General features: G+C 49.8%; 1 protein-coding gene across 2 annotated transcripts in view; it reads right to left on the bottom strand.

Annotated features, from left to right (window-relative positions):
- Positions 1-22,271, bottom strand: part of SLCO2B1 (solute carrier organic anion transporter family member 2B1) — a 60,668-nt gene that overhangs the window by 36,000 nt on the left and 2,397 nt on the right. The window contains exons 1-4 of one of the 2 annotated variants that reach the window (XM_052812866.1): positions 11,219-11,284; positions 10,893-10,996; positions 632-769; positions 369-531 (exon numbers count right to left, since the gene is read on the bottom strand). In XM_052812866.1, coding sequence (XP_052668826.1) covers positions 369-531; positions 632-769; positions 10,893-10,973 — 382 coding nt within the window. In that variant the 5' untranslated portion in view covers positions 10,974-10,996; positions 11,219-11,284. Of the gene's footprint in view, positions 1-368; positions 532-631; positions 770-10,892; positions 10,997-11,218; positions 11,285-22,271 lie in introns of those variants that run through there. The other variant, XM_052812865.1, reaches the window with a different exon arrangement.

The following is a 22,271-nucleotide window of genomic DNA, read 5'->3' as shown; positions in this document are numbered from 1 at the left end:
AATAAGGGAGCAGTTCATGTGCATGAGGACAACATGGCTCAATGCACGGAAAATGAGAGCCCCGATGGCTGGGGAAGACCCTCCTGCTACCCGATGTTTGTCTGCTGCGCGGATGTGCAGAAGACAAGGGGAATCAGAGGCACAGCCTACATTTTGATGGTTCTCGTGCCCTTTCCTGTGGTTTCCGCTGTCCCCTGGCTCTGCTTCCCACCATCAGCTGTTGCCTCTCGGGACTGAGATGATTTCATTCTCATAAAGTTAAAATTCCTTGAGGACAAACCTACAGCTTGCAGCTCCCAACACTTTGAGGGAAGGTCATTTCCTTTATCTGTCCCAAAAGGCATAAAATAAGTTCCTAGAGTACGTACTGGCAACGGACTGGTCATACTTGTAGGGTCCAGTTATGAAGTGGGGGAGAGACATGAGGAACCCAGCCAAGGAGACGAGGACGGCACCACAGCCGATGAAACGGGGTCTGTGCACTCGGCTCCCGAAGTAACTTATGAAGACGATCAGCAATGTGTTTCCAACCTGCAGCAGGACACACAGACCAGGAGGTCTCACAAGGGAAGGACAGGAGCATGGGAAGAGCGTTTGCCAGGTGGACTAGGAGAAGCAAGCTGGTTTTCACCTCATTGAAGGAAGCGAGCAGCCCTGACGTCTGGCTGGAGAGGCCATATCGTCTCTCGATGGTTGAGATGGAGCTTTTCAGATAGCCAGAGACCAGGAGCTGGGAGAGCTGCAGGAGCCCGTGGCAGAAAACGAAGAACTGCCAACACAAAAAGAGAGCATCCAGCGTGATTACTGCGAGCTGCAACATAACAAACTGCATCTCCTACACAAAGGCACGATTATTGAACATGAACCTTTGTGACCATGAGACTTTGAAATACTACCCTCGCTCCTGCCATCAGTGGTCTTCTGAAATTAGGTCAGGGCCATTAAATAGTCCTCTGCCAAAAATGACGATAGGGTTAGTATTTGCAAGGAGAGCGTAGTTTCTTCAGCTGAAAGTGGCTTTGGGCAAACATATCATTTCACTTGGGATGCTGCTAGTTTGTGTTGGCCTTGACCCCGAGATCCAGCAGCAGAAGTGGGAGGTTGCACAACCTTCCCGGTCCTGTCCAGCCTGAAGCAGGCAGCTATCCCCAGTGCTGGCAGGAGCTCTTCTGGGACAGGAATGAGCCCTTCCAAACACAACAACAAACAGCTTCTTTAGAGAAGGTCAGGAGAAGGTCAGGGAGAATAATTCAGACTTTCCTTCTTGCAAAGCCCTGGCTGTAAATCACATATCTCCTTTGGGAAAATGTGATGGTTCTTTTCCACTTCCAGAAGGAAACCTTGTCAAAGACTATCATCTCCCAGAATATCATCTAACCTCATCTACTCCAGAGTTTGGGATGTACTGGTGCTCGGCTGCGCAGGCAAACACGTGGCCCCACCGTTACCGAGAGCAGCATCCATCTTCCTGGTCCCCACGCAGAAGCAGTTTGCAAGTGCCAAATGAACTGTCCCGGGAGGGATGGAGACCACCTCCCCTTCATCCACAGCTCTGCAAAGTACTCAGCAAAGGAAAGGACGTGGCAAGCAATCTCCTTCCCTGCTGCCACATGGCTCTCCACAGGCATCCTTCCAGTCCCCAAATAAGTTAAAATAAACTAACCAACCCAAACCGTCGCATGCCCTGAGGAGATGGACCACTCATCTCACTGCAGGACAGGCTGAATATCCCTGGGTCCTTGCAGAGCTGCTGCCCTCGGCTTTGGATTCTGCCCAAAGCCACGAGGTGCTGCTTTTTAGTAGCTGTTTTCCCAATTGCTGGCCAGAGCAGGGCATTGCCCCGGCTCTGCAAGTTTTGCAGCCAGCTCCCACCAGGCAGCAGTCTTGCCTGGAGGAGCTGCTCAGCCTGGCCTGGATTTCTGCTATGTCTCGTTCTGAGCCAGGGCTGAAGTGGGGTGACTGCCAAACTGAACTGCTCTGTAAGTAGAGGGACTATTTACAGCACAAAAAGGGAAAAAGAAGATGGTCAAGCCCCCTTGGCTCCCTGAGGACTGGAGTACCAGGGTATGGGTACCACCACCAAAAGTGATGCGTTGGCATCATGCAAAGCAGGATGCAATCCAGGACCTTCCCCCTTCCAGGCTCATGTCACCACTGAGGGGTGCAACGTGTTTGGACTAGGAAAATGTCACCCAGCCAAAGGAAAGATTTCCTAGAGTCAACTTTGCTAAAACTCCCACATTCCTGCAAGACATGCTGGCTATGTCCAGACTCTGTTTCCTGAATACATGAGTTCAGATGGCAATGTTGAAGCCAGATTCATTTTCTCCAGGCATCCATAACACACAGCCCAATAGGTATCCAGATCAAGCACCTGCACAGCATGTTGGTTTCTATCAGTTCAGCAGCCACCCACCACTGCCCCACATCCTCTTCAGCACAGGTGGTCAAAATGGGTTGGGAATCTGGTATTTTATTCTCCCCTATCTGGGCAGACTAAAGCACAGAAAAGAGAGATGGCCCTGCAAAGGACTTGCAGTGGCTTGGTGTCAGCGCTGGGCAAGGACCCCGGTTCTTCTGGCTCTGGGGGCTGTTTGCTGTTAGCCATCAGATCACAGCACAGCTGGTGATCTGCCAGGAAAAGAAGGAACAGACTCATGGACTTTAGATCTGCTGGAGAGATATATGTCCCTCTTGGTCTTTGGCTGCACACACAATTTTGTTCTGCAGCAAAAGTCACTTGTTTACATTTCCGTATCTGATCAAGACATCTGGCTGTCTAACTTGTATGGTCTAGAAAGATGCTCTTCGCGCCTGGAAGGAGAAACCATTACTGACACCAGCGTGACCCTCATAAACAGAGGCAGATTTCCCTGAGGACCAACTGCTGCAGAGCATAAGCTCAGCTCTGCTCGAGAGCCACGGGGCATAAATGCCTACAGCATCTCCAAGTTGCCAGAGGTCATATGGACATGCACACCAACATGTTCTTCTCCTGTCCCAGGAGATCTCAGTAGGGCTAACCCTACGAAGCCTACTTTCATCTATTTCCTTCCCTGCCAGCAAAGCCTCCTTCATACTCCCAGCAAAAGGAGGGAGAAGCAGCAGACAGCACTGTTAAGAACGAAGGCAACACGCTAAAATCAAATTATGTCTGCTTATCAGCTCCCGGGAAACAAACCTGCCAACCTAGAGCATCGCTTTCCACTCTCTAAAAGTATAGGCTGTGAATCCTGTCCACATTACAAGCCTAACACAGGCTTGAAAGAGATGTGTGACACCAAGAGCCATGACTCAGGTCTCCTCCATTCAAATGCATGGCTGCAAGCCTAGTTTTGGTTGAGTCCCAAAGGTTGAGTCTATACTTGTAAATGAAACAGGCCGGGGCCATTCCCTGATGCCAAGGCCAGAGGGAAGAGAATAGCCTGCATCCATCCTACCAAACTCACTGAGGCTTCAAAATAGGGCTGTTTCACTCAAAATGCTTACTGGGAACAGTCCCGTGTCCTCAGCTTCCCAGGTTTTGGGGAAAGTAGTAGCTGCCCTAGGGCCAAGTCATGGAGTAGGTGATAATTCAGAGGTACAGCCAGATGAGCTGGAACGTTGAGGTCTGCTCGGGGTCTCGGTATGCAAAATGCCCCCTCCATCCCTGGAGGACCTGATCCGGGTGAGCCTGTGCTGGGGTGAAGGTGCAGGGCAGGCTCAGTCCTGCCTTTGGGATGCACCCAGGAACATGGCCACACCACGATGCTCATCATAAGAGGGTTTTGGTTTTCTCCCAGCATGCCGCTGCTTGCAGCTCCGGTCATCCAGACCAAATCTCTACACTGGAGGAAGGATCCCTGTCTTTCTGCAGCCCACAGAGCAACTACCACCTGTGTCCCCCAGTCTGCTCATGTTTGGGGGATGCCCTCCATGCCACAGCCTGGAGGGCAGGGGATGAACATCCAGCCTTGGAGTGCAGAGAGCTCCTTCACTGAAATCTGCTGTGCATTTTTATAGGCTTATCATTCCCTTTTCTAGAAGAGAAAAGCAGTACTGCAGGTACAGAAGAGCAAAAGCCTGGGTCAGTGCAAGGGTATGAGGACATCACTGGTGGCAGGACATCCCGAGGGGATTGCAGCAGCTTAAGGAAACTGGAGGTGGAGTAACTGGGTAACACCAGGAGCTGGTGGGGTGGTTAAAGACAGCCCAGCAAGAGCCCTCAGGTATGCACCGGGTCCCACCAAGGCAGCGGGGGCAGTGGAAGAGCTGCAAAGGCATCTGACCACAGTGCAAACAGCAGGATGAAACGAAAGGAAGGAAATCCCCACAGACTGCCCAGCAGAGCTTCCTAAGATCAAGCTATTGATAACAGTTTTTAATTAAACATTTCAATCTCTTTTCTTCAATGCGTGCGTTTTTTAAAAATGACTGTTAACAACCAAACACATTAGAGGGGCCGACATCTAACACCTCTGCACTGTGTGTGTTGAAAGAGCAAAGACCAAGAGATTTATAAAAACCTGGATACCCAGATGGTAACGGCACTAGTTGCCGCACAAAAGTTTTTAGACACAAGTCAGAACCCCAGAGCAAGCAGGGAAACATTTAGAAAGTCAAAATCAAGATGGAAATGGTTGAGAAGGAAGAAACAAACAGGAATGCAAAGACCATTGCCTGCACTTTCTCCATCTTTTGCAGCAATTGTAAGTCAACTAGTTCTGCAAAAAAATGTCACAGAAAAACTCGGCTTTTTGCAGGATCAGCCAGACTTTCTGTGCTTTCTATCCCTCCTTGATGGTGATTTACTTTCCTAAGGTAGCAAAGTGGGAGGTCTTGCAATTAAAGCTCTGCAAGTTCAAGTCTCCTTCTTGCTCCTCAGGGAGTCATTGTGGGCAACCACCCTAACCACGGGGCATTTTTAGGCTGGGGTATATTTTAATGAGTGAGAAATAGAGCCGGTAATCACTAGTGTGTGATTTCCAGTTTGCCCCATTGTAACTGTGATGATGGTGGTGGGTGGTTGAGCCCCAGCAGTGTGTCTATCACAGGGCTCCTCTGGGGCCCCCCATTTGGTGCAGGGCTGACCACATGCAGACTCAGATGCCACCCTGCGCCTTTCTCAGCTAGATCTGGGAGACAGCCCATGCCACACGGCAGGCAGATCCTCTGCATCACCCTTCTGTGCCATCTAGTTACTTCTCCCAAGGACTTGAGGCTGGGGTACCTCCCCACCTGGACTGGGTCTGATGGGCTACCCCAGCAGCAGATAAGAAGGCAACCTCAGTCAGCAGATGCCAGTCTTTTCCCAAGACCCAGGCCCTGACAGCAGGTCACAGTCATGGAAAGACAGGAGCAGCCCCAGAGCTCGGCGCTCCCAGAAGCAACCCCAAGCCCAGCTGTCCGGCACCTCTTTCCCGTGAAGGGCCAAGCCATGCTCACACCATCTCTCCTCTACATCAATAGAAATAAAACAACTCAGAAAATCCAAACGAGCGCTTGCGTAGGTTGAGGAGGAAGGAAGGGAGGGGGTTTTTAATGGCTTTTTTTTTTTAAACGTCTGTAAAGCATTATTATAAGAGCCTGCTCAGGCTCTATGTTGGGATAACACCAAACATCGCACTAGACCAGGGACAGAGGGTGCTTGGTACTGATGTACCCCTGCCAAAAACAACCCCCTTGCAGTGCCAGCTTGCAGACCAACCTTCCTCCTTCGGACATGTGCCACCACCGCTTCCCACCACCAGTGAGGCATGGAGAGTGCCTGAGACATCTTCCCAGTGCCCCAGAGGGAAGAGCAGCATCCCTGCCAGGTCTTTGGTGAAGTGTCCTCACCCACAGGCAACAACATCCCAACCCTCTACAACCAGCACTGGGACGAGTGTGTCTCCGCTCTTCACACATTGAACAAGGAGCTTCTCCGCAACTGTGCACTCTCTGGGGAACTCACTGCTTTTCTGCTTTTCTCTATATTTTTCAGTATATTTTTGCAGGCTTTGCTCTACTAAGCCTTGCATTGTGTCGGTGAGGTATTGCTGCTCCCACTCTGCACATGTAAGAGAATAGAGAAATGTACTCAATCCTAAGCAGCCAATAAATTGCAGAACTGGGGATTAAGTACCAACATCTCCTCTCCTGGTGGTCTGGAAAAAACTTCTTACAAAGCTTCCATTGTGTTTCTAGTGTCGATCATGCAGTTTGGCAACAAATCCTCCATGTAAGGCCTCTGAAAGCTACACACACAGTCTTGCCCCAGTTATCACAAAGAAGTCCTTATCACGCTGTTTCCATGTGTTTGGGAGACTCTTGCTGCTATTTTAAGAAAGGGTTTTGTGCCATAGCACATGATAACATCCTGTGCACTGGGCTGTGCTTACAGAGAGGAGAAAAAGGGGCTGGGAGGAATCAGCTTCTTCCAGTTTAATCAAAACCAGTTACGTGTAATTGGGCACAAGTCCCTACCACTGCGCAGATCCATTTGTAATAAAGGCTTGGGGCAGGGACAACTCTAGTTTGTTCTTGAACTAAAGCACAGAGCAGAAAACATCAAGGACTGAAGCTCCGACAGAGGGTGAATGTCCTCAGCCAGCACCTCGATAGCTTTAGGAAGTGTGTATTGCACGCCATCCCTTGAGGAGGGGTGTTGGATCCACAGCTGTATCTGCAAATGAACCTGGAAGCCACCTCTGGGGCATTAAGGTCATTGGGCACATCCTCAAGGAGCAGGACGGCAACAGGCAGGGTCTGGCAGGGATGGGAAACACGTGTCCATGGGACCATGGTGTTCCTCTGGGGCCACTCACCTTCCCACGCATGTCCTTACCGGGAGGGGTTTCACCAACCTTGTCAACAGCATGATGTGCCCCTCATACAAGCCAGCAGTGACCACATGAGCAAGCACAGTCTTCAAATGTCCAACTGGCCTTTCAGGTCTTCTGGATACCCCAGTTTTCTTGGACAAAACCTCTTTATATTGACTACAGTGGATCACACTATGGACTATGCTTTACTGCCCAGCAAGTCATCGCTCTCAGTCTGCTTCATCTTCATCTGCAGGTAAACTGTTGCCGTAACACACACATAGTCTTTCCAAAAAAATTTCTCCTTCTGTAGCGGTTTCCATCAGAGGATGCCAAACTACTTCTCCACATCTTTGCAAAACCTTGCAGGGAGACAGCTCTTGGGCAAGACCACTCTTCCCAAACTCCTGTGTCCAGCATGGGATGCTAAATGCTCCTTGAAGCCAAGACAAGGTGTTGGACTTTAATGGAGGCAGCAGCAGACCTGATTTAATCTGCTTTGATGGACTGTAGGAATTCATGCCAGGTATCTCTAAAGGCTCAGGGACCATCAGCCCCGGGAGCATTCCCCAGGACAGCTTTGAGCTATGCCTTTCAGCTGCATTTTGACACGTGGCAATTAGTTTTCGTGACACACTCTCTCTCTCTGGAGAGAGATAGATATATATATAAAAAAAAATTGCAGTGCTGTGATTTTTGGTCCTTCAGCCACTTCAAATGTATAAACCACATTGTGCAATGGTTTTGTGTTTCTGCAAGAACCATTCATATCATGGTCTCAGAGTTATGTTCTCTGAGGAAGTCATTTAGAAACCGGACAGGGTGACCTAACTTCTTGAAAGAAAAAAAAAAAAACACCAAAAAAAGAGATCTGGGGAAAAACATCCTGTGCTGAGTATAATTCTATGCTTGGTGACATGTGTGGTCAGGTCAGCTCTGCCTTAGGGGTAAAAACAAGCCCTTCAGCAGTTTACTGTGAAACATACAATTGGAAGAGAGGATTTGCTCTCCTTGGCTGTGGGCTGCAGCCAGGATAACACCTGGCAATGCCAGGATAATGCCTGGCAATGGCTTCATTGAGGTTGGTCCCAACCTGATGTGACTGCAGTCATCCCTGCAGCCTCCTGTGATGCTGCTCTGACCTGGAAGGATCAGTCAGGGTCTCCCTGCTGAGCTTTCCAAGCACAAACCCAGCAGTAGGGTGTCCATCAGGAGCAGAGCTGGTCTCCACTGAAACCCGCTCCCTTCCTGCCCTTCTCAGGGTGGGCTCCAGGGACCCTTCAGAAAGCAACAGACTCGAGCAGACACAGGCCGTTTCAGAGCTGCCCATTGCTCTGCTCAGGTCTGGCCTGCAATACTCCCCGCCAAGAGTTTCCTCTACATCTACCTTCACAGATACCTTTGCTCAGCAAAATAGATCTTGATTCTGCTCACAGACCCGAGCTGACTTTGCACGTCAGCAGCTTTAATCTTTGAAGTTCCGAACCCCTTTAAAATATCTCCGCGAGGAAAATCAATTTGATTTTATTTTTAAAGATAATCTTGCTGGCAAGTAAAAAAAGCAAACAGCTGAATGGACCGAAAAGAGGACAGAGGGAGAAATCTCAGGACTGTACGGCACCGAGCTCTCCCCTCTCCTGTGCCTCCAGCGCCTGCAGCTCTGGTAACCCTCTGCCTCAGTGACTTCTTCTGAGCTCATTTCCCCTGTGCCACAAAGGATGAGGGTAATTAAATTCACCAGCATTTGTAAAAAAACCTCCCAAACCCAAAATCTTCCCCACAAAACTGACAGAGCAATCCTAAGCCTTTAACACTGGCTGTCATCTTTTGCTCTACAGCCTGGTGAGACTCTCTAATGAGTCAGGTAATTGGCTTCCAACTACACTGAGTGTCGCAATAAATTGATGATAATGCTATCTTTCCTGATACAGTGCAATTATTCAGCCAAAAGAGAATGAACCAGATGCTGCAGGACAGAGGGAGCCACCTCAGGGGCAGCCCATGGTTCTGCAAAGAGCTCCTCAAACTTTCAGCTGGAAAGGGCCTGAGGATGCTCTGAGTCCAGCAGGACACTTACAGCACTGCATTGCCGAAAGACTTTGAAGAAGCAAGGTTTATATGACTGGCTCTGGCCTATGTTAAAATTAAATGGAAAGGCAACAGAGAGAATGAGGAATCTGGCCCCCCAGCTTACCAGGTCGCTACCAACTCTCCTAAGCAGATGAAACCATCATCTCCCGCACACGCTTGCAGTGACATGCTAAGAGCAGCTCATGTCGAATCATGTATGTACGTACTTCATGTATACAAAGAAAATCCCCAAAACTGTGGCTGCATAGTAACAGAAAAAAACATTTTCCATCTCATTCTCCATTTGTTCATCCAGCAGTTTTTGATCTGCTCCCACATCATACCACCTTTGGCTCCCCCAGACCTCTCAAGCTCCCACTTCACAGCACTCTGTTCCCATAGCAAAACACTCCATACCTGTCATCTCTGTCTGTTTAAACAACAGCATCTTGAAAGTTGATGTTAACAAGCCAAACAACATGCTCCATTGAACATAGCAATTGTCATCCAGCTAGACCAAGAGTTGGCTTAGTTTTAGTTTCTTGCTTCATGACATGTGAGGAAAGAGCACAAAACTTCCAAAATGTCCTATTTGTAGAAAAGATGATGGAAATATGAACTTGATTCTGATGCAAGCTGAGCACTCACTTTTTTCAACATCACTGTGGTCAATGCTGATTATTATTTCCACTTCGCAGATGCTTGTCTTTCTTACTTAAATGTTTACACGTTTTTTTCTTTTGAGTGTTGCTACACTTCTCCAATAGTACCTTGCAGCAGACCACCAGTTGCACAAGTGGTATGATCATCATCATTACATGGGATTTTTTAAAAATGCCATTAGCACTATACAAAGAGAAAAGGATTCTCTGCCACCTCCATAGCCAAGGATCATGGATCCTCCTCTGCAAACAACTGAGTGTGCAAATAACGAGCTGAGGAGCACTCTTGGCACCAACACAGCCACGGGTAGGAGGCAAGAGGCCACGCATATCTGCAGGCAAGCTCAGGGTCAATGTACTCATCCCAAACAGGCAGCACTGGCCCCCCCACCAGAAGATCTCAGCTTCTACTGCATCCAGCCTCACACCTCTTCCCAGCTTTGGGAAGGGGAGAAAAAGGGACCTTCACCCAGGGTTCCCTATGGTTCAGCAGTTTGGGTGCTCTGGGACAGAGGAAACGTGGCTTCACGCCTACGTTGGCAAGTTGAGCCGGTCCTCTACCTTCCCTGGGCAGCCCTTTGACCACCAGACTGCTGTGCAGACATGACCACCACCTCCTGCCATTCCCATCACAACCAACTTTTGGGGCTTCTCCAAAGGGCTTAATGAAGTCCCCTCATGTGGCTGCCTGCACTGGACCTGGCAGAGCTCTTGGGTGGAGGTGTGGAGGAACCACCTCCCTGCATGACCCCAGACACCCAACAGCAAAACAAGGAGGAGCCGGGTGAACTTACATCAGGGTCAGGCGGTGTTGCAGGGCAGGTGGCCTGAATTGTTGCTTAGGGCATATATTTTCAGTGAATAAATTCAAGCAAGGGCAGGGTTTAAGCCAACCAGATGCCATTCTTTGCCTAAATGGGGACTAATACCCAAAGTTTTGCAGGCTGCTATGTGCCAAGCTCCAAGAGCGAGCACCGATTCCCCCTTTCCTCCAACTCTGCTGCCCCTGTTACCTATATGCATTTATCATGGATATCATAAAATTATTTCCACGAAGACTGAGGCTCATAGCTGCTTTAAGATCTGGGATTTGTTTCTTGTGAAGGTTTGCTTTGGGCTCTGGGAGTTTCACTGACAGAAGTTAGATGCTGCAGAAGCTGAAAGTTAAACTTGCATTGCAACATCACTGTCCCACCACTTGCTTTTGGTTGGAGACGGCTGCAGATTCAATGGCACTTCTGCCATAGGGAGCACCCGGAGCATTTTCCAAATACATTTGGTAAACAGAACTCCTATCAATGCCTTCTGCAGAAAGCTAAACTCCTCTTTAGCAAGCCAGTAATCCAAGGGGGGATTATAGAAAGCAGGAGGTATTTACCTTGATACTGAGAAATGGGTTCCTGCAGAGTGTTTTCTGGGTCTGATCCGGGTAGCTGCTCTTTGTAGTGGTACTTGTCATTCTGTCAGGTCTGCTTTATCCGCCTGCCAAAATAAATCATTCAGCACAATGCTAAGTTGCTCTGCCTGAATTTGCCTTGCTCAGCACAGCAAAATCCTGTCGTGCTTTGCAAACACCCACACGGCAGGCACATGGTTGTTGTAAGCAATTATTAATTATTCCTGGTTTTCATTTCTTCTAGCACTTTGCGTCTGCAAAGCAAAATAGTAGCATGCAAAACACTAACACACTAATCACCAGGGCACCTGAGACATTAAAAATTATCAGCCATTTCACTTCAAGGCAACAAAGCAGTGCTGGGCCAGGATCCTGGTATTCCCAAATCCCAGCCATACCAGAGCACAACTGGGGCCAACGCTGTTCAACATAATCAAGGACAATATTGTTTAAACATTATCTGGGTGAGTACTGTTTAACATCCTTATCAATGACCTGGGTGATGGGGCAGAGTGCACCCGCAGTCAGCTGGCAGGAGATACAAGACGGCGAGGAGCAACTGACACAGCCGACGGTTGTGCTGCCATCCAGAGGGACCTCAATGGGCTGGAGAACCTCATGAAGTTCAACCAGAAATGCAAAGTCTTGCTCCTGGGGAGGAACAACCCACAGGCTGGGGGATGACCGGCTCTGCAGAGACGGACCTGGCGTTGAACACGAGCCAGCAACACTCCCTCGCAGCAAGGAAAGCCAGCTGGGCTGCATTAGGAGGAGTGTTGCCATGAAATCCAGAGCTCCCTTCCAACGTCAGCCGTTCTGTGATCCTGTAATAATCATTTCAATACCCGTAGGAGGAAAGTGGGCAATTTTTACTGTCCCAAGCTATGGGACTCTAATTGCTCTGATCAGCCCCTTCATATCCTTGAATCACACAAGACACCTTGGCTTCTTTTTGTTCTGGTATCAACCACGTGCCTAGATCGACCATCTCAATTAGTAAACAGATCTCCAAACCTCCCCTAATCCCACCCTGAACCCCAGCCACAAGCAGCACCCTAGGGTCTTCATACAGTGCCTGGGGCAGGCTCTGGTCTCCACCGTGCTGGTGCAAATATCCTTGAGCCTTATTCTCCTTCCCACGGTAGTGCAGCTCCACAAATGCCATAGCAGCTCCTCTGATTTGGTTAGATACAGCTGAGACCAGGATCCAGCCTCTGCATTATATATTGCACTACATCAAGCTGTCTTAGCTTTCTGGGTATGTTTGCAATATGCATTACACAGTGACGCTGTAGTTGAAGGTCAATGCTACGGAGTGAGAAAAGTACCCACAGCATTGAAAAGGTGGGAAAAGGGGTTGAGAGGAAGAACCCAGCTGAGCATTAGCTCGGCTCTTGAACGGTACTGGAGTAGTCTTGGGCTAAGTGTGAGGGATCTGCCCAGACATCAAGATCCACCAAGGCGAGGCCAAGCTCACCAGCTGTGGCTGAGGTCACGTTTGCTGCTATACGTCCTCATGGGATGTAACTGGTTTCAGCTCCCCATCACACAGGGCTGATGGTTGCACGGGGGCATGGTGTGCAGAAGTGTGCGCATGAGATCAAACATCTTTGGAGAGGCTGGCTGGCCAAATTGCCTTCCCAAGAGCAGGCTATAGACAACCATTGCTCTGCCTAAATGATGGTGGGTTTTGGGGACTTCCCTACTGGCTCAGAGGCAGGAGCTCCTGCCTGCAGGAGGGGGGCTCAGCAAGCCCTTCTCCATCCCTCCATACACTGGGTGTCTGACGGAGGAAAGCCCTTCTTTCCTGCCTCTCATTTTCACGCACAGTGTTTTCACATCTCCCCTGGAAGAATCCTTCCACACTTGCTTTCTGGCTCCCAACCACCACTTAAATTTAACCAGGCAAAGAAATGTAAACCCATGGGAAGCCACTGTCCCCTTCCCTGCACCGCTGACCTCCTTCCCTTTGGACCTGCTCTCCCTCCTCCCTTCTCACTGACTACATCTGCGGAGTGAACAGTGTGCGGGAGGATGATGTCTTTGTTGGGATTTTAGTACCCAGGCTTCCTGCTCAGGAAGCTGTATTGTTTGGAGGCACGTTAAACCCATTAGGCTTTAGCCTGTTGTTCAGTACACTCTAATAGATGTTTCCACCTCAGTGGCATCTGCAAGCTCTACAGCAAATGGGGTGAAAGGCTTTACATTATTGTTTTGCGTAATTCTATTATTTCCCCCATGATGAGAGGCAAAGGAGCAAGTACCGTAGCCTCAAACAAATTAACAAATGTACGGGTTGATGTAAATTCTAGCAGAGGACACTGTCTTAACTGTGGCGTTTATACAACCCTTGAGTGCAGTGCACAGGAGAGGTAAATTCACGAGGGGGACCTGCACACCACTGAGTTACAAGCTCCACAGCATCCTCTGCAAAAAGCAATTGCTGCCCTCAGCCCCATTTCAAGAGATGAGATACGGCTACAACAAAATGGGATGGGATCAATAAAGTAAATTTGATGGTAAATTAAAGCATCCATGAAAAGCTCCCCTGAACCTCTGGAGGGTTAAGCAATGCAGGAGCAAAAGCACCTGCCTGTCTCCAGACCACGGCATCCAATATTGCCTGTCTCTGAGAGCAGCGCTGTGATGAATTATTTACAGCTACCAAGTTTGCTGCTGGAGCCTCTTGAAAGCTCAGGGGCGACACAGGGGAAAGAAAAAGGGTGCCAGGGTAGCAAGGGAGGAAGCCAAAATGAGTCTGAGCCCGGATTTCCAGGGATGGGCATGTTCATGGAGCTGGTAACCACCGTAGGTTTAATGCCCTTCTTTCCCTGGTTATCTATATTAATGTCTTTGCTAGCCCTTCTCACCAAAGACGGACTCAGTTAGACCTGCAAACAACAATCCTGTGGTCTGTAGGAGTATTTTGGTCCCCCTGCCCATCCTTTCCAGGCCCTCCTTTAAATGTGTGCATCCTTTAACCCTTCAGGGTGGCCAGGAAGCTGCTACACCTGGAATTAGTCCAACCTCTTCCCTCATCAGCTTTCATAGTCTTCTTGGTAGAAAAAGATGGTAGAAAGCACTGATAGAAATGTTTTCACTAATTCCTGACCAAGCAGGGTGCAAAAGCCCCTCACCCTTTGCCGTGCACCATAATGACCCCAAATTTCCCACACCGCCATGGAGGGACTCGGTTCTTCTTTCTCCAGGGCTGGGTGTCCTTTGCGTTAAGGACAACCTGCATCATCTGTCAGCAGCTGGTGGCCAAGGATGCACAGCCATGTCTGACTCCATCCCACCACGCACACCTTCATCTCACCTTCAGCGAGGTTTCCTACTTCTATTTCATTATTACCTGAGGGTGCGCACTGTCTGTGAAAGAGGGAGGGTGGGTGAGCTGCCGAGAGACCCGAGGAGAAACACTCAGCAGAGATCTGAAATGTTGTAAAGGTTGCCAGCAGTTAAAAATGAAAATAACCTACAGCATTTAGATACCGTTCATCCACAACACTTCTTTAAGCATAAAATGAAACAGAAAAGTACTTTGGTCCAGCACAAAGGACAATGAGCAGACCAAATAAAAAGGCAGATAAGTCTTAACTGGTAAAAAAAAAATTGCATTAAGATAGCAGCATGCTAAGTTCAGTCTGGTTCTTGTTTCCTTTGACTGGATCAAGCCCAGCTGTGGCAGCATCCTCTGGGGATGTCATTTGCTTGCTGAGAGCCACATTTTTCTCCTAGTAGATGGACATCTCAAGATGGAAAGAAAGATTATTTTCGATTAATGCAATTTCTCCTAGGTAAGGTCAGGAGGTCTCACTGAATCTGCTCCTCTGCAGGAAGGAGGCAGAACTGGTGCTGCAGGATTAGTGCTGCAGGCTGGGTACAGCAGGGGAAGGAAGCAGAAAGGAGGGATGAGATAGCAAATGCCAGAAGATATATCGGCATCAGAGTAAGGAGAGAGGAAAGAAAAAGAGCAAAACCCAATGGGATTGGGGTGGGGGGACACATGTGCCTGGTTCAGGTCTGCAGCCCTCAGCTCCGTGATGGCCCAAGCCCCCTCCAGCAGCCCAGGAAGAGGATGCACGGTGGGAATTGCTATCCCTGCCTTGCTCCAGACCTCCCAGCACGTTTGCTGTGGTACCCGTGGAGCATGCAGGGACCACGCCGGCACAACGGGAAAAGGTAAGAAATAGTCAGTCCCGGAGTGCCACCCCTTGATTTTGGAGACCCTGACCCAAACATGCTCCCAGACCAGCCCTGCAGGACCAGGACCAACAGCACCCACCTCCCAACCTCGACTCCAGAGCAAGCTGCTTCCCATCTTTGTGCCTCAGTTTCCCCGAGAACAAGCCAGGGAATAGACACCACCTGCCTCTATAAAGTGTTTGGGGAGCAGTGGATAAACTGGGACAGGCAAAAGCTGTGGGCTGCGACAGTGGGGGCTGACTTAGCACAGTGGGAGCCATTCCCCAGCCGTGCCGGCGAGGAAAGGGTGCTGCAAAGAGCCTTGTTTACTCCGTCTTGCAACTTCTGCACTCTGCACCCAGCTGTGCCCACGAAGGAACTTTGTCCTAAACAATAAAGCACAAGCTGAGATGCTGCTACAAGAGCTTTCTAATGACTTCCACAGCAGCCCTGCAGCCGAGCATCTGCTCCATGCCAAACCTCCTCCTCCAGCTCAAAACTGCATTAGGAGGGTGTCGGACCAAGGTTACCCCCCCCCCGCCAGCAGTGGTTTTAAGCCAAGCAGCAAAACATTGCATTTGGTTTTCAGGGTGCCGTAACGTAGCGGGGGCAGCTTCGGTGTCTCTCCCAGCTGCAGGAGATGAGTAAGCTCCTTCCCAGAAAAGCATTTTGCAAGGCCTTTTTGCAAGCAACGATCCCGCTGTGAATGCAGGAGGCCAGCACCGTTTAGAAACACAAGCCCGAAGTGGCCATCCCACTTGTCTTAATTAGCTACCCGACAGCAGTTAGGCTGTGTTTTCACAACATAACCCTGATTATACAATGTGCTTAATGAGTGTCAGCGGCTGCTGTTTTCCAGCTGGGGATGTTGTCTAGAGGGCTGGGGTGGCTGAAGAACCGGGCTGTGGCCACGGGCAAACCCCTGCCTGCAGGAGAGAGGGCAGAGATTGCACTGAGCTGCCTTCAGACCCAAGGGCAGCATCCCCCCTCCTTCCCAAGCCCCCTCCAGCCAACCCCAGAGACATGGTTTCTGCACGTCGGTCTGTTGGCACTGGTGATGGGTCATTTCTGCAAAGCTGGAGTAGATGCCACGTCTTGACTTCAGTCCTCTGCTCCTGGCAAGGTGTTAAGCAGGATGACACAGCCGCTGGAAGTCTGCTTGGTGAGCTGATGGCCTTTCCATGACCGAAGGGATAAGTTTGCCCCGTATGTGGATGGGAAGGAACTTCTGAGCAACACAGGAGTGTTGGCAAAGGCACGTTTCTCCCTGAAGACCTCCCAGCGGAGGTGCCTTAGCAGCAGGGGTCTCCTCCTCCAGGGATGGTCTTTGCCATGGATGGCAAGCAGCAACAACGCAGCCAGAGTCTGCTCCCCATCACACCTTCACATCTCACTAGCCTGCAGAGCAGCCTGGTGCTGAGAAACCCCTCTGAGCATCTTCATCCACTTTGCTATTTGTCCTCCCTTCCCCTCCTCGACCGTGAGGAGTGCAGCCCCACAGCGAAGCAGCTGCTCCAGCCAGCCCTGGCATTTCTGCGCTGCTCTCTCCTGTACAGCTGTACCCATCAGCTCCGACACAGCTATATCCATTTACACACGTCATTGAGGGGAGAGGTGTTATCTCAGCCCAGCAAGGTATTTCTGATGCCAAACGCTGCTCTGCTGGAGGTCTCAACAGTGCCTTTCACCTTTTCTCCCCCAGATCACAGGAGCGTGAAATTCATTTGCTAGGAAGACACAGCCACCGAGAGGCTGGTGTCGGGTGGGATGCAGGGTGGCAGGATCCATGACCACAAGCGGTGTCACTGACCCTGGCGCAAAGCCCTTTAAAGCCAGCGCTGCACCCTGACAAAGCAGAAAATTGCTTCCTTATGCGCCTGCAAGTAAACTCTCAAGAAAAATTGCTTCTCCCGTAAAACTCAGAGGGACTTCCCATGCTCAATAGCAGTGTTTAGGAGTCTAACGAGATGCATGGGTGGCCAGGTTTCACCAAGGGTGACCTCTGGGAGACAATGTTTTCGGTGCAGGGACTCGGTGGAGCAGCTCATGCAGCAGGACCCCAACCAGCAGCTACCAAGCACCCATGGGATTTAGTCATATACTTCAGGGAAGATGATGGATGGATGGTCATTCAGAGAGCAAAGGTGCCTGATGCTGCAGATCCATCAGCTGATATTATTCCTTCAGCTATGGATGAAGGATTTGTCCTCAGAGGCCTGTTTTTTCCACATTACTGTCCTGGGTCAGAGCATCCCTCGGGAAGGCAGAGCTTGGCACGACAAGCCCTGGGTGTTGTGGGTACAGGGAGCTGAGCTTGGACGTGCCAGCGGGTCAGTCCCACACCAACTGATGCCGTCAGGCTACGATAAAATATTACTATTAATTACAGCCTTACTTGCCTGACATCTCACCACTGCTCCCAGGAGACTGTGACCTGCAAAGTGGCAAAGTGGGGGACTACAATCTGGGCAATAACCCCTATAAGCAGAGAGCTGGACCAGATAATCTCGTAAACCTTTGCAGCACAGATTAAGATGCTCCACTTGTCCCCAGGCTGTCCTTTCTTTGACACCAGGGCAGCAGAAGTACCCCAAAACCTCCCAGTTTCTCCGGGACGTGCACAATGGTCCTGGCTGCGATAGCAGGGGACGGGGCTTGGTGGCACCAGAGTCCCGTCCTATTCCGGAGGACATAAATTTATCACAACGCCTTTATTAATAGCAGCGCAGCTCCTGTTAGCTGAACAAGGAAAAGCACGCGCTGGGCTCAGCAGAGCTTAAGTAAATAACGGCGAATGTAACACAGCAAATTAAATCCCAGCAGGGGAGACAAAATGCCAGCAAATATCCTGTAATCTGTCTTCCTTCTGCTGAATTTCTAGATAATTTACATTCACCGGCAGTAAAACTGGAATAGCGTCAGTGTGTGTATTTATGAGCATGCCTGTGTGAAATGGGAAGCTGGTTTGGAAAATGTGGGTGCAAAGATGCTTTATAATACAACAGAAGGAAAAAAACAGTGCATACACGTCATTCCCTCACTGGAAAAAGATTGAGAAATAAAAGGGATGCGTAGATGTGCCCAAAAGCTGTTGCCATCTTGTACCAACTGGCAAAAAGAAACCGAAAATGAGATCAGCCAAGCTCAATGACTCTTTGTAATGAGAAATGTGTCAGGGATTACACACCCCAAAAGCTCACAAGAAGTTAAATAAAAGGAAATCTGTTACTGAGACGTTAAAAAGATTAGAAGAAAGAGAAAAATTGGTGTTGAAACCCATGAAACACAACCATGAGTGATGAGGGAGCGGCACCAGCCCCGTTCCAGCACAGGGCAGGACCGGCTGCTCGCCGGAGGTCCCTGCCAGCCCTGACCCCCTCCAACTTGGGAAGGACGAAGCCCTGGCAGGATAAAAGGGAGAGGGTCTCCCCACTGCAAAGCAATAGGTTGCTTTTGGGTGGTCGTTTCTGAGAGAGCATGCAGCCATTCCCGCAGCTCCGCAGATCAAGGCCAGCAGAGCCATACGCACAGCGTGGGGACTGTCCCCGTGTGCCAGAAGACCTTCACGGTGGCGGTTGCCATCATCGTGCATCCTTGGGAAGAAGGCAGCGCCCATCCCATGAGCTGGAATGGCCTCGCCTGCAAGAGGGGAAAGTACCTGAAAGCAAAAGTGGCTTGGAGCACAGAGGGAAGGAATTGCAGAGGTTACGGAAAAGGGAGGTGTTGCGGTGAGATCCCCAATCTCAGCCAGTTACATAAGCAGCAAGGCTGGTAATTGCCTAATGACATGAATCATTCACACGGTTTCATTTTCAAAGGCTGCCCAGGGCTACGGAGCCGTCGGGGTCCGGTAACCCCAGAGACCCCCTGCTCGCCGTCTTGCCTCTGCTGCTTCCCAAGCTCTGACGGGATACATCCCGCCTCGTGCAAAAGCAACGCCTCATTAAACCTCGCCGTAGCTCCTGCCCTTGTTTCTCCCCGCGTGAACTCTGGGTTTGTTTGTGCTGGCAGTCGTGCTGTGGGTGAACGCAGTTCAGCTCCAGGATGTGTAAGATGTTTGCCAGACAGGGATCTGACGGCTTTGCAAGTTTTACTTCTTCTCTGTAAGATTTTATGCAGGATACGGAATAAAAAGTTAGCCCTCTCCTCCGGACTGTGCCAGATTCTGAGCATACTCTTGCATGGGGGACAAACAGATGTAGTGTGTACTACAGAAAAGTGATGTCTTGTCTCCTCAGTGGGGATTTTCTATTTTAGCACCACCTCCTGTGTGTTTTGCAGGGAAATATTCCCAGCTTCAAGCAGCTTAAAACCCCAGGATAAGAGTTAAAATGATGAATGAAGTATGAAAACCCGTTCCCCAGTGGGGACCTGCCTTTCTGTAGGCTGCAAACACGGTGCTTGAGTCTATGGAGAAACATCTGCCAATAGAAGTCTGAAGGAAGGTGATCCCAAACCAGAGTTTTTCTACTTTGGGGGTTTATACACCATAGATACCTTCCTGATAATTTTTTCCCTCCTTATTTTACTGACGCTTGGACAGGAGGGAAGACTGAGAAAAAGACTGGCTTTTTGCTGAGTATTTCTAAAGAGCTGCAAGACTTTGCAGTGCCATTTGCAAGGAGCAGCTGGAGGAAACATATGAAAGCAAGAAAAAGGCAGCAGCCAGGGGGGCTCCAGTGCCTGACAGATGCAGACACGCTCCGATGAGAAAAACTAACTTTTCGAAGGGGAAGCTATTGCGAAATGAAGCGCAGAAGATGCTGCAAAAGCCTCATGCCTTGTACGCGCAGCCTGAGTGAAAGCTCTAATAGCTCCCTGGAGCACAGTCTTCCTGGAGCAATCCAGATGTTGTTTGCTATGTATTATCTATAAGTTCTAAAAAAAATCCCAAACCTACAGGATTTTCCGTCTGCACACATGGTTTTCCCAGGACCGTGGGCCTGATCCTGAGTATTGCACGAGGAGCACCCACACACCAATTCACTTGCTTCCTACCCATCTATTTCCACAGGACATTCAAGGCCAGCTCTTTTCTCCCTCCAGATTAATCCATAGATTAGCAATTGTCTTGGTTTAACCCCAGCCAGCAACTAAACACCACGCAGCTGCTCGCTCACTCCCCCCCACCCAGTGGGATGGGGGAGAAAATCGGGAAAAGAAGCAAAACCCGTGGGTTGAGATAAGAACGGTTTAGTAGAACAGAAAAGAAGAAACTAATAATGATAATGATAACACTAATAAAATGACAACAGCAATAATGAAAGGATTGGAATGTACAAATGATGCGCAGTGCAATTGCTCACCACCCGCCGACCGACACCCAGCCAGTCCCCGAGCGGCGAATCCCTGCCCCCACTTCCCCGTTCCTATACTGGATGGGACGTCCCATGGTATGGAATACACCGTTGGCCAGTTTGGGTCAGGTGCCCTGGCTGTGTCCTGTGCCAACTTCTTGTGCCCCTCCAGCTTTCTCACTGGCTGGGCATGAGAAGCTGAAAAATCCTTGACATTAGTCTAAACACTACTGAGCAACAACTGAAAACATCAGTGTGTTATCAACATTCTTCGCTCTGAACTCAAAACATAGCACTGTACCAGCTACTAGGAAGACAGTTAACTCTATCCCAGCTGAAACCAGGACAGCAATCAAAGTGTCCCCAGATTTTGGGGGGAGACCACTAAGATTTATTTCACCAGGAGCTGGAAACAATGCCAGCCACCCGCACACAAGAGGGATTGATCGAAGGGTAGGTGCAGAGAAATGCTGCTACGATGAACAGGGAACTGAGAGTACAGCTTAGGAGAAATGAAAAACTTCCTTAGCCAGCAAAAGAGAGGCAAACAGGAGCTGGTTATAAACACCCAGGAGGAAACACTGCGGGTAGAGGAGAGTTGGTGACATTATGGGGCGATGTTAGAACAAGGAGCAAGCGCTGGAGCAAGTCCCAGCCTAGTGCAGCTGTCAGCAACTGGAGCTGGCACGGGAAAGGGAAGATATGCTGATATTTTGGGCAGCAGGGGAAACAATTCACGTCACAACTAAGTGTGCTTCTGCCATTATTTAATATTAACGGGCTGCAGAAAGTTGTCTTTATTATTGAGGGATGTTGCTTCTTTTCTTTTTGCTGCCAGGTTTTTTTATGCCCTTTGGAAGAAGCATCTCCTACTCACCCCGAGAGCAGGTACAGGCTGGCACACTCAGACAGATCAAGGAAACCCAGTGAAAAAGGAGATTATTTTCTGGAAGTCCCCAGACCTGCAGCTGGAGCCACATCTGGCCCCAGCCAAGCTGCCTGTCTGCAGTCCAGTGCCCGGCCAGCAGCGAGCCCTCTCCTGCATCCCTGGCAGCAAACTTGTCCCGGGGTTTCTCCAGCCATCCACCCACGATCAATTTCTCCTGGAGGATATTGCAGAGCCTTGCAGGGTTTGAATCATGTTTCAAGCCAGAAATTCCCCGCGTCACTCGCTGTTCTGCAGCTTCTTACACCACTGCCTCCATTTCTTTTGAAAATTAACATTTTCAAAGCCTGTGGGCTAATGACAGTTCCTGAGTAATGAGGCTCCCAAGCCATCCCTCAAGTCCACATTTAGCAAGGTAATGGCTTGAGACACCGAGCATTTAATCCAGGGGATGGCTCAAGCCAGGGCACGTACAGCAGGTTCGGGATAAACCTGGGATGTGCCGCCAAACGACAGCGAGAGCAGCATGGTGCAGACCAGCACCCCCAGGGAGGCACTGGGACCAAACTGGGAGCCAGGAACCACAGAGAAAGAGGGGTTGGGATCTATTTTGGACCAGACCAAGGTCCCCAGAGATCCCTGGGCTGCTGCAGGGGAGGCAGCAAAGCCAGCAGCCCAGCAAGGCTGAACGGCTGGGTTAGGAGTGCTTGGGTGAGCCAGGACAAAGCATTTCAGAGCCTGGAAATGCCACCCATGCCCAGCAGCATGGCTGGCAAAAGCAAGAAAACTGGAAAAGCAGGAGGGAAAACAAAGAGAAATTAGAGTATATTGCAAAATAACCAAATAATAAATAACAACCAGGAGGGCTGGGAGTCAGGAGGGCTCTCACAGCTAGCTTGATGCCAGTGGTTCCCCCAACAGCCCTTCAGAAACTTTAGGAGGGAATTGGCCAGAGCAGAGCACAGCTTTGTACATGTTTGTGTAAGCAAA

The sequence above is a fragment of the Harpia harpyja genome, chromosome 17 (assembly GCF_026419915.1).
Source record: "Harpia harpyja isolate bHarHar1 chromosome 17, bHarHar1 primary haplotype, whole genome shotgun sequence".
Classification (NCBI taxonomy): Eukaryota; Metazoa; Chordata; class Aves; order Accipitriformes; family Accipitridae; genus Harpia; species Harpia harpyja.
The sequence above is the reverse complement of the archived record's forward strand: the minus strand, read 5'-3'. Positions and strand labels throughout refer to the sequence as shown.